The sequence below is a fragment of the Ammodytes marinus genome (genome assembly GCF_949987685.1).
Source record: "Ammodytes marinus genome assembly, chromosome: 17".
Lineage (NCBI taxonomy): Eukaryota > Metazoa > Chordata > Actinopteri > Uranoscopiformes > Ammodytidae > Ammodytes > Ammodytes marinus.
In genome coordinates this window covers 8,064,613-8,082,494 of record NC_137221.1, presented here as the reverse complement: position 1 = coordinate 8,082,494, position 17,882 = coordinate 8,064,613, and the positions used below count along the sequence as shown (strand labels likewise).

The 17,882-nt window shown below is 42.6% G+C and overlaps 1 protein-coding gene across 1 annotated transcript in view; it reads right to left on the bottom strand.

Annotated features, from left to right (window-relative positions):
- Window positions 1-17,882, bottom strand: part of epha10 (EPH receptor A10) — a gene marked incomplete at its 5' end in the record, with an annotated part of 137,276 nt that overhangs the window by 17,564 nt on the left and 101,830 nt on the right. Inside the window, 3 exons of the mRNA XM_080046098.1 lie at window positions 3,521-3,629; window positions 5,466-5,730; window positions 8,788-8,912. Coding sequence (XP_079902224.1) covers window positions 3,521-3,629; window positions 5,466-5,730; window positions 8,788-8,912 — 499 coding nt within the window. The remainder of the gene's footprint in view (window positions 1-3,520; window positions 3,630-5,465; window positions 5,731-8,787; window positions 8,913-17,882) is intronic.

Genomic DNA, 17,882 nt, shown 5'->3' with positions numbered 1-17,882 from the left:
ATGACCCCACTTGTTCCTTTCTCCTTGATCTCCTGCTCCTGAAGACTTGTTGCTCACTCACCAGACAAAGACACACACACACACAAACAAACACACTCACACACACACTGTTGTTGCCAGCGAAGGCTAAACCATCTCTGAACTGACCGGTTGAGGATGTTTCTTGGAAAATGTTTGGGCAATGTCCTGGAACTCTGGCTCAATCCCACTCTGTCAAGGACCAACGGACTACTGTCTCTGTGTGTGTGTGTGTGTGTGTGTGTGTGTGTGTGTGTGTGTGTGTGTGTGTGTGTGTGTGTGTGTGTGTGTGTGTGTGTGTGTGTTGTGTGTGTGTGATGGATTACAGTTTTCAAAGAGGATGTAAATACAAAGTACTCATTCCTTTGAGCTCCATCATTCTCTTCATTCTTGGACATTGTCACTTTCACCTTGTCTGCTTTGTTACAGGGTAACAAGTACAAGTGATGATTTATAACATGATGAGATATAATGGAGCATAGAAGTCGGTACAGCTGCACCAACTGAGGAAGCAAATCTGGAAAATAAGAACCTACCAGTACTTCTATCCTCAAACGGCAAACATACTGTGAAATATGACAGTGGTGCATTGCGTTGCAGTGTAGACACAGAGTCCACGTATGCTAATAATACATCCCTTTATATAGAAAACAATAGACAAGTTGGCAGATGCAGGTGTGTTTTGGACTTCAGGGACAGAATAGCTGTAAAAAGAGGCCGAGCCGGCTTGCTGCTGACACATACCTTACACTAAAAATGAGACATTAAACCGGATTTTCTCATGTCCTTGCCTTTGTGTGTGTGTGTGTGTGTGTGTGTGTGTGTGTGTGTGTGTGTGTGTGTGTGTGCATGAGTGTGTCTGTCTGTGCAGTTGGACTCATTTGCATGTGTCTGTGTAAGTAGGCAGATCGATGTAAGCGAGACCCTCCAGCCGTGTAGCCGGGAGCGGGCTGTCTTTGCAAACACGAGAGCACGATAATTGAGGCATCAAGCCAGTCCCTCTTTGTCTCTATGCAGGACATGAAGAGCAAGTTAATGGCCCAGCAGCCATGAACAATGGAGACCATGTGATGTAAGAGAGAGATAAGCATTATTATTGGGTGCTATAGGCTGTGTGCATAAGGGGATGACGCTGCCTGCCCTCAAAGCAACAATATACTACAAATGTTATGTGTGCGTGTACTCTGAGTTTGCACATTTTTGCATATAATGTTGATTGTGTCCTGTAGTGAGCCTGCAAGTACAAATCTATGCCTATATATTCCTTAATAGAAGTTTGACTGACAGCACCAGTTTGTATGCTGCTGCTGCTGTGAGTGAATAGAGCCCATTTCTACACCCGGTTGACTCCATCATTGCTGTTTGTGTGTATCTCGAAATGGTCCGGTGGTCTCTACACATCACAATCCCCCTCTTTATATGGGTTAGACGTACGCATGGAGAAGGCACTTCATCCGGCTGAAAGGTGGCATCGATGCTGAGTGTGTGTGTGTGTGTGTGTGTGTGTGTGTGTGTGTGTGTGTGTGTGTGTGTGTGTGCTGTTACAATGTATCTGTAAATCCCTCTGGATGGATATCAATTGAAAAAAAGTTTGTTTTCTGCAATGTGTGTACCTGCGTGGGAGTGGATATGTGCACCCTGCTGTGATTACAGTAAAATGTGGTGTGTGTGTGTGTGTGTGTGTGTGTGTGTGTGTGTGTGTGTTTTAGGCGTGGGTGAGTGTGAGGCGAGCTGGCAGAATATAGAATTGGACAGGAGTCAAAGACCCCCCTCCCATCTGCTCAGTTGAATAAAACATGAAAGTTTGTGTCAGGATATACTTGTGCAATAAACAAGACAATGAGGTGTGCACACGGCACATCAGCACTGAACCAAAACAAGGAATACTTGGCTGATTGATGAAAGCTAGATTGTGTATGACTTTGTTTAGAAGAACCATGAACCTAAAGATACTTGCCACAAAGACTGACAGAGCAATGCTTTCAAGTATCACACACAAGGGAGTGAAGTGGTGCATTCTATCAAACTCTAAAACTTTATCCCACAAACAGTCGACGCCATAGACAATGGTTCAAACTCCATCAGTTTATCACATTTAGTTCATTCAGGTCTGGCAGGTTTTTTTTTACTTCCCGAGTTATGTATTATGCTTGTCTATATTGTCTTTTAGTATTTTATCGGACCACTGCCTGCACTTATTTGCCCAAACGCAAAAAATGTTGAAGTAGTCCCACAGCTTGTGCTAGTATCATTAAGGATCTTGATTACATGTGGCTATTTAACCTTAACAAGTGATGCTTGTCTCAATGTTAATCATCAGAGGCCTCTTTAAGTCAACAAATAGTTCACAAGTGTATTTGTTCCTTTCCTTCTTAACGGTTTTGATTAAAAAAAAAAAACCACTTTCAAATCACGTAACATAACATTTGCTTAACCTTTACTCCTGGTTAATGACAATCAATGCAATTCTAGTCCCAAGTATGTGGGTCTAAGTGTACCGGGGCTGCCACTTTAAAATAGAATTACAGTTATAAAAGCTTCTTAAACTGATTGCTGCTCTCTGGATGGTCTCTCACAGCCGGCAAAGAAAATCCCCTACTTTAAAAGAATCTTGATTTAATAGGACTGAGCAGTACGCTGAAAAAAAATGAGGTCACACTGGAGGAAGTCCATACTGTTACCTGCAACTCAAACTATGTGCTCTAAGTTAAATACTTACAATTGTCCCAAGTCGTCTTCTTAAATATTTATCTTAAATAAATAATGAATAGGGAAATTGGGCTGTCCACTTATTTTAAAAAAGCACAAAAGACTTTTGACCTCCTTATAAGCGGCCAGGCAAATTACTTGTCTTACTTAAACAAGTGACACTGCTTTGATCTCTCTCTCTCTCTCTCTCTCTCTCTCTCTCTCTCTCTCTCTCTCTCTCTCTATGTTAAAACTAATGAGATAGCCACTGAACTATGAACTCCTCACTGAAATAAATGATCAAAGAAGAAGATTTTTGGACTCTGACAGAGCTTTTCCCCATCGACGCAACCCATTTATCAAGCTCCTTCCACTTCTTTACGTCGCGTATTACACTATGGCGATGGTTATCGTGTCAATGTGAGCCATTCTCTCTCCGTCACAAAACACTTTGCTTTCAAAGAAGGGACTCCTCCTATCAACAGGATTACTTTAATCTGGATTATTATGGCGTAGTGTGTTGTGTCTATGATGGAGTGTTTGAATACACATGTGTGTGTGTCGGTGTTTGTTTGTGTGACATGCAACGGGGGTATTAGGATCGAGATGAGAATGACAGAATGAGCCATAGGAAATGCATAGTGGAATGGAGAGTTAATCTGTTGTGTGTGTGTGTGTGTGTGTGTGTGTGTGTGTGTGTGTGTGTGTGTGTGTGTGTGTGTGTGTGTGTGTGTGTGTGTGTGTGTGTGTGTGTGTGTGTGTGTGTGTGTGTGTGTGTGTGTGTGTGTGTTTAGGTGTGTGTGTACATATCTACCTCCTCCAGATTAGCAGGCCCACTCCCATAGAGAGCAGCATGATCAGGGCTGCCACGGACACCACAATGATGATCACCACCGGGCTCTGTTCACTGGACGCAAGGGCCACTGGAAACAAGTGATAAAACCAAATCATTACACATTTAAAGAAAAACACTTTGCTGGGTGTAGAAGCATCTTTGTGCTCACACACGCCACACACACACACACACACACACACACACACACACACACACACACATACACACATTTAAACACACCAGCGTACAGGGCACAAATATCCAATCCCTGCATACTCAGAGTGAACAAGAAGAGGAGATCAGAGCCAAATTAAAGTAGATGCGCATTGACCTTTTTAGAGCCGATTTAATTTCATAGAAGGTTGGTAAGAGCTGAGGGTAAACTGAGGTTTTCCTGTTTTAGAAAGCCAACAACCCCTAATGGACCATTTACTTGTGTTTGTTGTAGTCAATCTGAACTACAATCATCAACAAAACAGGGTACTTTAAGAACCTTTTCCTGAGCATTTAATCCCGTCGCATTATCTTCATCCATACATGGACTTGAAAAATTCAACCAGTTAAACATGGACAATTTTCTGCTTGTCCATGTAGATTTGAAAAAAATAAGGTGAAAGGTTGATGTAGTGACCACTTTTATCATTTATCAAACATACTGCTTCTAAAGTTTTCCCCACCACATTGTAGCTGTGCACCTGGCAATGCTTACTATTTGCTTACAGTCAACCTACAAATAGTAACTAACTCATTTTTTTTCCAGGCCTGATTTTCATTCACGGCCACTAGAAGCTGCTGTGTTGCTGCCTTGTGATATTTCAGCTCTCCATTCTATTGACACTTACCCGAGGCAAATGCAGCCAACTGAATATGCATCGTTCAGAAAAACTTTTTCTGCAAAGTACAACCTCTAACCCTAAAGCTAAAACTAACAAGCGCGCACAAACCCATCCGCTGAAAAATAGATCAATAATCTTTGGTGGAGCTGGTCGCGGGCCAACTGTGAAAGATATAGCGGTTGTTCAGGGGCAGGTCTCAGCTGAGTTGAACTGTGTAAATGGTGTGAGGCAGCTCGGCAGCGCTATATTTACCACTATGAATGCTCAACAAATCCCTATCCCTGGAGTACAAAAAAAGATTCAAAACTAACAAGTTATGCCAAGTATAAGGCATGAGAAACAGACAGAAACACAGTCACTGAGTCAAAACCCCAGACCCTGGGGTAGCACAAAGGACACAGTATCAACTAGGGGTGTTATGATACATGGATATAGATCAATATATTGATTAATTGGCGAAAGATCCAACCGCATCCACCCAACGTCAAAAAACCCAAACATCGATGCATATAGCCGTCTTTAATGCACACTTTTATTTTGACAATCTCTCTGCTTGTCTGTTCCTGACACTATTTCAAATAACTGAAATTATGAAATCGTATTTAAGTTGTTTTATTGTGAGTTTATATGAATATAACAGGATGTGTTTAATGGGGATATGATATCTCATATCGATCACAGGTACCCTGAATAAATTTGAATCAAAGTCATATCGCGACAGACTTTGTGATATCGGCAAACACTGTTTCACTGTCAGTGTCCAATGAATCGATCTACTATCCTATCGGAATGGAACCAGCGATTCGGACACCCAATGATCAACTTTCACTAAGGAGGACCATTTCACAGCTTATATTGCAGGAATGAAATCTTGGATCTTCACACGTATATTCTCAGACACAGTCCCATCCTCCCTCTCCGTCTCTCCCCATCACTCTACTCTCACTCTCACCCTACAGCCTTACGCCTCATGTGTGGGCTGGCCAGGTGCCTGCTGCAAGAACCCTAATCCGCCTGGCAGTGCTGAGAGGAGTCAGTGGAGAGAAAACTGAAGAGAACCGGGGGGGTGTAAAACGGATACTACTCACACTCGCCAAGTGTCTGCAGCTCCAGGGGCGCGCTGTACGCTCCGTAGTCGATGGGGGGAGGGGAGGAGGACGACAAAGAAGAGGTAGAAGAAGAGGTAAAGGAGGAAGAGGAGGAGGAGAGAGGAGAGGAGGATAGGGACGAAGAGGGAGCCGGCGTGGAGAAGGGCCGGATGAGGAAGACGTATGTGGTGCCAGGCTTGAGGTTGTTGACACTGATGCGTGTGGCGGCGGTCTTCACGGTCGAATAGCTCTGGTCCTTTTGTTCCTGCGGAGACAAGGAAGTGAAAGTGAGAGATGGAGAGAAGCAAAGAAAAGAGAGAAAAAAACAGGATGGATAGATGGATGGAAGGAGGGGGAAGATTAGGTGGGAACCCGTTTTGCCAGATGCCCTTGTTCGTTTCCAAGACACGGTCCGTGATGCCGGGAGACGTGGAGGCGTGTGAGACAATGGTGTGACCAAATCAAGGACGTTTGGTGGCGTTCCACTTATTGAGATGGCGGAAATGTGTTTCAAAGAGTCGGAGGAACTTTCAAAAAGTTGCACGTTTACGTCGGCCAAGTCCAGGAGTTCTCTTTCAATAAAGTAGCCTCGTTCGGCGCTTTGGAGATACATGAATGTCATTTCAGACAGTAATGAAAGCATAGCTCTATTCATTTTAGAGGTCTTATAAAATAAACCATTGTTGGTATGACTCACACCTTGCAAAAAGCGGGCACACATTTAATTACTCCACTTCTTATCTTTGCTTCGGTTCAACAAATAACCCTTAATTATGTTTAGTTTGAATTCTTCATGCCGTCTGTGCGTCATTAAGATCACTCCAATTAAGTGTATACTTGTACAAACAACTTTGATGACAAATCGGTTACAGGTGAATGGGTAAAATGAGGTAACCCTGGTAAAGCTAGTAAGAAGGACGTTTTTAATTGCGCACGACTCTACTTGTTACATATTGTGATTAGGATTTTGAACTGCGTGAACCGGTTTTTATTGCCATCTTTATGGAGGTCCGACAATAGCCTTGAACAGTAAAAAAAAAACAGAAAGGGAAACAAAGTGGAGTGAAATGATCTTTGACTATAGGAGCTACTGTTTAACGAGGTGATCCTATTGAGTGAACTGATATCATACAGTATGTGCATCAGACAGGATGACAGAGTAGGCAATGAGAGGAATAAAAACACAAGAGTTCTTAGAAAAGATTGCTGGGAGAAAAACAACAACAGAGTCACAGATGACGTTCTTTTTTCTTTTCATTTTTGAGTAATGAATACACAGCCCAATTAATCACGATTAGTCACGGCCATTTTTAGCCATCACTGTCGTCAATGCTGTGTCATTCATCATGAACCAGACTAAAACCCTCATAGCCTCAGACCTTGAACAGTTACAATGGCAGTATAAAAAAATGTTAACAAGTTAATAAATATCAGTCGGAAATCTGTGGGGCCCGCAGTGTAAAGTGAATAGAATAAAATACAAAGAAAGATAAAGGCTACACTACACTGATAAAGCAAAGCCATAGTTTGCCCTTTTATAGGCTCTTTGCTGTCGCTTAGTTTGTATTGCCTTTTTCATTTAATGGCCAGTCAAAAATATGGTTGCTAATATAGTGCCTTTTTTCTTTTACATCTAGTCTCACAGAGCACATTCATTCATTTATTTCCATCACTGCACTCTTACAAGCATATCATCAAGTCTTTTTTCATCCCTCGTTTATATCCTCCTCTCTCTCTCTCTCATTCTGTTCTAAAGATGTGGGAGTAGTAGCAGTAAGGAGCATGGCTTAATCAAATATGGCCAAGCATAGAGAAGAGAGGGAGGTGTGAAAATTTGGGCGAGAGTGCGACACAGTCCAAATACAGACCTGAAGGTGCCAGAAAACACAGCGTAAGAAAACTGAGGCGGAGGCGTGAGCGTGACAGCAGTGGTTTACGTGCATGACAGATTTACTGCGAGGAGTATGACTGTCGCCGGGGCGGGCCACAATCTGACTAGGTGCTATGTTTTAAATGAGCTTGATAGGGCCCATGAAACGACAGCGACAGCAAAAGAAAATGTGGCAGTAATATGGACTCAGGGTTATAGCTAATTGGCCCTTCCAATGCACTCAAAATGCATGATTTATAAAGGGATAACTCCCTAGTTAGGAGTTGAAGACAATAGTGTGGTCTCATGGAAGTGGATGCAAAATACCATATATGGTCACCATACATACAAGTTAGCAGGGGTGCACTAAAGTCAGAGGAGACATGATGTCCATGCAGTCACCATGGATACCAAATATAAGCCAATCCTGATATTGCTATTAATATTTAAGAGTTTAAAATTAATCTAACAATAACTTATTGCTATTTTATTTTCACAGAAACATGATATACAATATTTTTTTCCCCTTCTTCTTTAACCCATTGATGACTATGGCAATCTAGGATGCATGTCCTTAATGCCTGAGGGTTTTCTGAAAAAATAGTACGAATTGTGAAGTCTACCAAAACCTTAATATCTAAGCCTGTGTAGCACATAGAAACATGAAATAAAATACATTTAAAAGTTAAGGTTCACATGTTTTATTTAAACATGCTCCCATAGCGCTTACAAACCAACAAATATTTCTAAAAATCGTCAAAATTAGATGAATTAGAAAATTATTAAATATTGTTAATAAATAGATGCAATGTGTTGTGTGATTTTCGTCAGTAGTCTATAGTAGACCTTGATTCTGCGCACCAAACGCCACTAACTGTTCTGTCGCCGACATAGCTGGCGTATTTTTTTAATTATTTTTTTTATTTTTATTTTTTTTGATTGACATGATTTTCGGCAAACCACACAACTTTTGGGTGGTCACGTGGTCTTAAAAAATCAACAAAACCCACCTCATGTGTATTTGAACCAATGACAGTGCATTCAATGCTGGGAATGCCATGAAAATTAGATAAAGTAATAATGCTGCACGATGCAGCATCAGGCAGGAGAGCCAATGTGGCATCGCGCAGCAGCCGTCATCAATGGGTTAAGGCACCCACCATCTTTTTTTGGAGGAGTACCACAAGTTCAAGTTACTTAGTAAACCCCATACATACAGATACCGATAAATGGTCCGATAAATTTCAGCCGTGCAGATGTATCATTTTGGTTCAAAATCATTAATCACATTCTTAAACATATTATTTTAAAGGTTAAGACAACTTTACTTCATATGGCGAACAGGACACGGAGAGAAGAAAAAAAATTGCTGCTGTATATATGCATCTGTATTAGTGATGTATAATAAAAACACACCAGTGATATGTACAGATCATGTACCGGTGGTCTTACCTTCTCATAGTATTTGACCTCATACTCGGTGCTGCTGATGTTTGGGTAGGAGGGCTGCCTCCACACCAACGTGATGCCCTTCTGCTCGATCTTCTCCGCTCGCAGCTCACTGATCAGAGACGGTGCTACAGAGAGAGAGAGAGAGAGAGAGAGAGACACACACAGAGAGAGAGAGAGAGAGAGAGAGAGAGAGAGAGAGAGAGAGAGAGAGAGAGAGAGAGAGAGAGAGAGAGAGAGAGAGAGAGAGAGAGAGAGAGAGAGAGAGAGAGAAAGATGAGTGTGAGGACTCCAGTCTCATCTAATATACATACAAAAGCTTGAGGTGTTTTCTCTAGGACATCAGAAACAGTCTTTACTCTCCTGCATTTCAGAATTTTTACACCAAACTCGACTGTACAGGCAAAAAGACAAAGGGGTCAATCCTCAGTCAATTCTCTTACAAGCTGGGTTCTGATAGAAAGCATACAGTATATACTCCACTGTATTCTCAAACCTGTAGTGTGTGAGCTAAAGAAACATGGATTGTGGGCATTCTAGAGAGAGATGGGAAAGAACGAGGCAAAGGTAAGCGAGAGGTAACAGGTTAATTATTAAAGACAGAGCAGACAACTCCATCGCATGGATACACACTGCATAAGTTACCTTGTGTGTGTGTGTGTGTGTGTGTGTGTGTGTGTGTGTGTGTGTGTGTGTGTGTGTGTGTGTGTGTGTGTGTGTGGCTTCGAACAGCACTTGGGTCGGTACACCGGGACTGACAATAGATCAATACACATATGGATTGACTGACAAGTCCGTATCGACACGAGACTAACAGATGGGGAGAGGCTCTTAATCCCAAACTCCCAAATTTCCTCTCATAAACTCTCTCACTTAAAAAAAATAACCTCAGAACTTTATTTTCTGACTCAATCTTGGAACGTGCAGCGGTTGAAAAAGAAAAAGAAGATTACCCTGACAGAAATGTGATCCTTTATTGATCACGGTTAAAGAGGAGAAGAAAAAAAATGAAGGATAAATTATCCCCGCTAGAGATTTTCCAAATTTAGATGGTGGCACTGTTATATAATGGCACCGGCTCGCCAAGCAAACAATTTAATTAATGGGAAAAGAGTGACTCTTTGTTTCTCTGTCAACAAGTGACAGGCAGCGGCATAGTATGATAATCAGCAAGCACCACCCACTCTCGCTCAAGTGCTAATTATGCCGTGTATATAATGAAGTAGCGAAACAGGCTGTCAGTCAAAAATACCAAGAAAAATAAAAAGGGAATGCCGAACCGTGCCGTGAGCTCAGCCAAAAAAGGCCTTTGTGTTTTGGGAGGAGCTGTGTCATTCAGGTCACATGGATGGAATAACGAGAGGGTATGGTTGATTTCTGTCAGTTATGGATGATAATTATTGCTGTTTTTTTTTATACTTTTTCAAACGCCGTTCTATACTCCCCTATGAAAAAGGTTCACTTCTTGATTTTTTTTTTTTTAATTTTCTCTCTCTCTCTCTCTCTCCCCGATTCTTTTCCCATTCGTCGTCTAGTTTTTTAATTTCATCCTTTTTTTCCCCTCATCCCCCGCCCTCGGTCACGCAATCAGTTGACCGGCTCCATCTTTCTTGCTCTTCTCACTTCCTGTTCATCTCCTATACCTGACCTTTAGACATCAATTCATTCTCTGCTTTCCTCGCTGAAAACAGCCACACTAATGAATATGTTCTGCCTGTCACTCACCCGGGAGCAAGAACTGTGTGAGCACCAGAAATGCACCTGCGTAAGCACACAAAAACACACAAAAACACACAAAAACACACACACACACACACACACACACACACACACACACACACACACACCTCTGCTGCAGCTCCTTCTCCCCTCCTCTCAAACAGCAGGATATTACAGTCATTTCTAGGCAGCGGATCAAAGACACACTCTCTTCGTCTGTAAGATATTTCTCTCTCTCACTCTCACTGTCCATCCCCATTTGTCGTTTTTTTGATGTCTCAAATACAGGTATTTATCCATTATTCATGGTGATTGTTTTTGTTGGAGGGAACAGTTGTAGGCGTAAATAGACTGAAGCCCTAATCATTAGAAAATAATCCAATTCCTCCCATAGTACATGACAAGCAGCGGGAGAAAAAATATAGTACAACGTTTGCAAGTCAGATGGGCCAGTGGTAAAGGAAAAATAAAAAGGTAGGTAGGATGTAATATCGGATGAGGGTTGAAAGTGAAAGGAAATTCTAACAGGTGCCGCCTTCCTTTTTCTTATACGAATACTTTACTAAACCAAGCAACCAGTGTCGACCATGCTCTACCCCCAGGGCTATTGTTTGCTATTCTTTCCTTCTGTGTGAGCTTAATAATGCATAGGACTGGTGCCTGCATGCCTCCAAACTTCAGATCACACAGCTCAATCTGAAAACATGAAGAAATAGGTGTGCACAGTTTCTGCACAAACACACACACACACACACACACACACACACACACACACACACACACACACACACCAGAGGGCGCAAATAAAAAGTAATACAGCGGTTAAGGTCGTGTTTTCACCTCTGCAGTGGTGGGGTCTCCCATCTGTGGCGGACAAACAAGCAGTGGCCGAACAGTTTTAATACCCTAGAGGCATTCACTATAATCTACAAACATAGTGTGTTTGAACATGGGTGCGGTATGCAACATAACATGTATACCAATACACAGGATCAGACTTTCATAACTATTCAACTTTTTTTTTCAAAATGCTTCTTCATCCTTTCACAGCTTCTAAAACATATTTAATCAGGAATCTGATGTGCTCTGCTGCTACTTCCATTTTGTGATCTACTGTATCACTTCTGAAATGTCTTCTTGAAACTTGGTAACAGTAGTCACAAAAAATGATGAGAAAAGTTTAATCTTTTCTGGACAAATTACTGTCCATCTCTAACAGTATTTCCTAGTCAAATTCTGATACTATGTCAGTATCCATGAAGCATCTGGACACAACAATGGAGCCATTAATACTATGTGGATGAAACAGTTTCCAAGCTGGAATATATTACATGCCTACCACTTTAACACAGACAAACCAGAGTGTTTGGCAGCAAACGTTAGGTAATGTTGGGTTTCGGTGTCGCGTTTGAGAGGATGAAATCGATTCCGACTGCTGTATGAAATGGCTTTTTGCACTCGCACATGTTCACACACACACACACACACACACACACACACACACACACACACACACACACACACACACACACACACACACACACACACACACACACACACACGCACACGCACACGCACACGCACACGCACACGCACACAAATTGCACAATGATTTTCACAAGCAATATAGGAGAGGTGATGGCCTTATGGGCCATAAGACTCTCCAGCTTTTCCAGCAGAAGTACACAGCAGCTATTTTCAAAGCTTCATCATAGAGCAGAAATGACACGGCGGACACACTGATAGACACTCATCACCAAGATATACAGCCTCCGATAAGATCCGCTATGAAAGCTTTGCTGTATACCATACCCATCACTGAAACAGCTAATGGTATATAGACTTCAAACGGAACACTATGATTGGGCCGAAAAAGTGAGGCAATAAGGAAGTAAATCAGAAAGAGTTTGAAGCCAAATGGGTTGCACACGGATGTACCACGCAGGGATTTTCAGTCATTCTGCAAGAACAAGCTAGGGACCAGATTCATGAGGGTTCGAAGGATTTCTGCTCTGCTTATCAGAACCGGTTTTTGTTTTAAACCGAACTGCTTGAACATTCTGACACCCTTAAGATATTTGTCACAAACTCAAGGGTGGTCAATGAGGAAAGTGAAGGTTCTGACCATTTTCATATTTTAAACAAATTATGTAGAAAATTGTTTTTCCTTAAAATAATCAAATCAGATTTCAGCTGCAGTAAATGGTAACTTGTCATTTATTACCTAATAATCTTTATTTGTTAAAAGAGAATGTAAATATATTCTCTTTCTCGCCACATACTATTTTAGTACTTGCTTTCTGTCACTTTGTATGCACAGTTCGCTGATTCCCTAAACCGTGACCACTAATGAGAGCAACAAACACTTTCTTACAGCATTCTGCAGTACATGCTTTACTATGCTAGTCGGGCTCCTTTCGCTTCTTACTTCCCTTAGCGATAACATTTGGCCCTTTATAACTGTCGCCAAACTCTGCCATGTCATAAACACTGCACACTGTTTCCCAAACAAATCCCCAAAGTTCCAGTTCAGACCCAGTTCTCAATCCCCCTATCCTGCAGACACTGGGGGGTTTATATGGCAGCTCTCTCTAAGCTGAGATCTCCATGGCAGGTAGATCCATGAATAGACGTTTGGCACAAAATGGCAGCGGCTGCTTTGGGCCATCCCCCTTGCCTCCAATGGTGTATATACCCAGGCATCCGGGGTGCAACTGGCATCTCCTTGTCGTTATCAGAGAGGACAGGCAGAGGAGCTGCTATCCCCCGGGGGGCCACCGCCAACATCTTGCAGTGTCACTTCTATACGGGGTCCTCTCTCTCTCTCTCTCTCTGGAAATTCTCTCTCTCCGCCTCTCCTCCTTATCTCTCCATTTCCCTGAGCGCGACTCTGTAACCATCTATGTTCTCGGGGGACTCCGCTGTTCCCAATGCAGGCCTGTTTGTACCTCCGCTGAGATGACATCCATCTTGTCAGAAGGGAGGGAGATATTCATTGTTCTACCGCTCACCATCTTAAAAGGTGCACTATGTTACTTTGGGTGTGTAAGAAACAATTTAAAATTCCTTAGCTATATTCTCATTACTGAAGAAACAAACTTTACTCGCAGGGAAATTGGACCCCTGGAACACTGTTTGAAATATAGGAAAGTTTCCTGAAAAGTTACTGTCTCACTGTTGTTGTTTACAGCAGCAGGGCACCACCGTTTTGTTTATAAAAAAACATATTCTAGTCAAAAATACGGTTGCAGGTTCCTCAAAATAATTCAGTTTTGCTTTATGATGATAGAATTATTCAATATTAAGAATTACATGTAGAGTAAATATGTTTTGGAAACTAACCGCAGGCTCTGCAAATGTCAACCAATCCCACTCCTCTCAAACAGCATGTAGTGCACCTTTAAAACTAGCTACTAGCTCTTTTTTTTGCCTGCGCATATTAGCAAGTGGAGCCGCTGTATGTGTGTCGGGTATAAAGATGGTAGAGCAAGACGCGTAGCCAGCTGTAAGTGGCAGGGTCGGAAAATGATTGAGAGAGCCGTATATCTTGTCAAGGCCTGTTGGTGATCAAAGGGTTAATGGAAAGCGAGAGTGTTGTTACCGCGGGGCTCAGCATCACTGCAGGTTAAACGGATGGTGCAACCACTTATGTGACTGACACCAGAGGAGTGGGGAGCATTACAACGTCTCCTTTGGGTCGGGCGGTCCCCGGAGCTTTCTATATGCGCTGTGTGCCACGAGCATTTCTGGCAATGGTTTCAAAATCCCAGTGGAGTGAAGCACATTTTAACATTACAGTATTGTGTGTCCAGAAGCTAAACTTTTTTTAAAAATGGAAAGGATTATAATAGCGTTGCATTTCTGTAGTTCCTCGCTTGTTTTTTTTTTTACCCAGATTTTAACTTTCCAATGTCCTGCTGACAGACAGCTGTCTCTTTGAAGCCTGAATCCACCGCTGCATGCTTTCAACTATCATTTGGGAGGAGGAATACTGTTGTTTTCTCTCAAAGTAATTCACTCCTTGTTGACTATACTGCCTAAATCAAAAGCAGACCGTTAAAAGAAGTTTCAGCAGCTCTTTGCAAACGAAAGAAAGAAAGGAGGCAGGGGTTCGATCCCTCACCTCCTGCCACATGTCAATGTGTCCCCTGACAAGACACTGAACCTAGTTATCTTGCACCCTGTGTGGTAGCCATGAGTGTGTGTGTGTGTGTGTGTGCGTGTGTGTGTGTGTGTGTGTGTGTGTGTGTGTGTGTGTGTGAAAGAAAGAAAGAAAGAAAGAAAGAAAGAAAGAAAGAAAGAAAGAAAGAAAGAAAGAAAGAAAGAAAGAAAGAAAGAAAGAAAGAAAGAAAGAAAGAAAGATGAACTTCCAGCAATGGTAAGCTCTGGTTGCCCCTAGTCTCATGAGAGACTGGAGCTCGTCCTGCTCGTATATCTGCATCCAGCATTAAGAGCTTCCTGCATTACTAGGACGTGAGCGGCCAGGCAAACCGAGCAAGGCTGCAGGTACATCTGGCTGCCAGGGAAACCGAGCCATGCTCAAGGTACATCTGGCCGCGTCAGGCAAACCGAACAAGCCTCACGATACTTCTGGCTCACTCAAGGTCAGTGACCAGCAGAGCTTTCCATCCTGGCTCCACAAAGGGAGCCTGGAAGTTGGTTTTAAGTCTCAAAAAGCTCCTATTTATAGACTTTCCACCAGAGATTTATGAGGTCAGAGATGACATCACACCACCACCTTAGTTCTACTGTAGAATGTACCTAGTGCAGTGTGGAATATTGGAATATTCTGTGGCTTCTATTGGTGAAAGTTCTAGAGTGCAACGGTCCCCTAGGAAACCACGCTCATTCGAATAATTCCAGAAGCTACAGTGGCCTTCAAGGACAAGAAGCTAGATGCTACAGACTGCATCATCCACTGCCTCAACTCTTTTCACAATACCAAGTGATGAGGAGAAGATGTGTTGATCCATTTATTGTATATAGTACTTCTTTGACTTCCAACAGGTGCAATTCACCTGGACACCCACTATAAAAAAGCATAGCCTTTTAGTCGTTAAGTTTGTCTGTTCTGTGCTAATGTAGAAACATGGCAGTGCAACAAGGCGGCCTCTGTGTGTAGCGTGACCACTGACCTGCCCTTATGTAGATATTAAAGGCTCATTCTATCCAAGGAAATTAAAGAAACAACTGTGTTTGATCGTGGTGCACATTACATTACTACACGTACAATCGCACGCATACACTTTATATAAATATATTTGTAAGGAGTATATATAGACCTATATGCGTACGATTTTAAATAAATAGATTTGAAAAAACAATGTATTAGTTCCCGTTTATATAAAGAAATGCTCTATTTTAAAATCCATGTCCCATGATGCCTAGCCCACTCTGTTTGGTCTGAACAGGAACTGAACTTAATTGTTTTACTGCCATGTGATTTCCATGTTCTAGTCCAGATGACACCACTCAATTGATCCCTTGAGTATAAATAAAGGTTAATATATAAAATATGATGGGCTTTAGTTTTCAGAGTATAGACAATAGTAGAGTAAATGTCACTGGTTTTACAGGTGTAGCTGTCCATGGTGCTGAAACTATTTCTTAACTATTCTGGACGGCACCAACCACTGTAACGGGACAATGCAACTATTGATCTTACCCTCTCTTCCTCAATGTCTTTTTACCCTAGCACTTAATAATCTCGTTTGGTTTATTGTGTGTATATATGAGTATGTGTATTTATCTTATTGTGTTTTTGATTAGTATGTATTTACTTGAAAAATATTATATTTCAAAATCGCAACATCTTTATTCACCAGGTGGTTTGTACGTGCATGCATGTGATTGCGTCCTAATCTAATGATGTTGTATATGGGAGCAGCTCCCCCCACCCCGGGTCTCGCTAACTTGCAGCGGGTCTTGCTGTTTCAATCTGTGGCTATCGACCTGCCTCAGCGGTGGAGCGCTATCTGGCAACCTGTCCCCGATTCCCACACTGGTCTAATCTGCCCTATCAGCATCCAACCACCTGGATGCCTCAATCCCAAATACACATAAATACATATACACACACACATACAATTATTCCGCTCGGCTTCAAATAGCCATAGTAGTAGGGTCACGCTGTAAGATAGGGTAACAGTGGGAAAAGGACGGGGAAGGGGCACAATGATATTATCCATGATCCTGCTTCAAAGACAGGTATTATCTCGGGTTATTACCATCCCTGTCAGTAAAAGGGGGGAGGGGAGGGGAGGGGGGAAGAGGAGGGGCTGTGTTTAGAGGGAATTAGTCGTGTCTAGGTGTAACACACACACACACACACACACACTTGTATATTTGTGTCCAAGAGGGGGATGGAAAAGTGCAGGGAAGACACCTGGATTGGTCACATTTCCATACGAGATTATATGTTGCAGGGCGTTGATGTGCCAAGGGGTGTGTGTGTGTGTGTGTTTGTGTGTGTGTGTGTGTGTGTGTGTGTTTGTTTGTGTGTGTGTGTGTGTGTGTGCGTGTGTGTGTGTGTGTGTGTGTGGCTGTGTATGTGTGTGTGTGTGTGTTTGTGGCTGTGTGTGTGTGTGTGTGTGTGTGTGTGTGTGTGTCTGAATGTGTGTGTGTGTGTGTGTGTGTGTGTGTGTCTGAATGTGTGCAAGAGACATGGTGATTGTCTGTGTAATTGAGAGGAGAGTGTCTGTCAGTGATGGGATAATTAAATGTGCCAGTCAGTAGGCTCGGTGGGTGGGCAAGACAAAGACCAGAACACCTGACTATAGCAAAAAATAAACCGATCAACATACCGGTCCTGGATATAACATTTACAATGAAACGTTGGAACATTTTCACACATACAGTACATGCTTTTAAAAATTCACAATACGTTTGCGTCTGTGAACTTATGATCAGATCAGAGGAGGGTGAAAAACAGGGGGAAACAGAACATGAGGGTGTGCTGTACGTCAAAAACAAACACCTATAACCCGTGGGCTCAGCCTTTACAGAGCTTACAAATCTGTCAAATCTGGCATCCCGCGCTCTCACCGAGGGAGAGAGAGGCCGGGCCCGACTTTGCTTAAACTGCTCTTGACAGCTGCACACTGACTGATTCTGAACACTCTTCTGGGCCCAGTGTGCTCTAGCCTGCAGGTAGAGGCATTGTCTGATCACGACACGTCTGTCAAGCCAGACAGCCTCTGCCCGCAGCTCCAAACAAATAAAAACACAGGCTCGACACACACACACACACACACACACACACACACACACACACACACACACACACACACACACACACACACACACACACACACACACACACACACACACACACACACACACACACACACACGCACACACACACACACGCACACACGCAC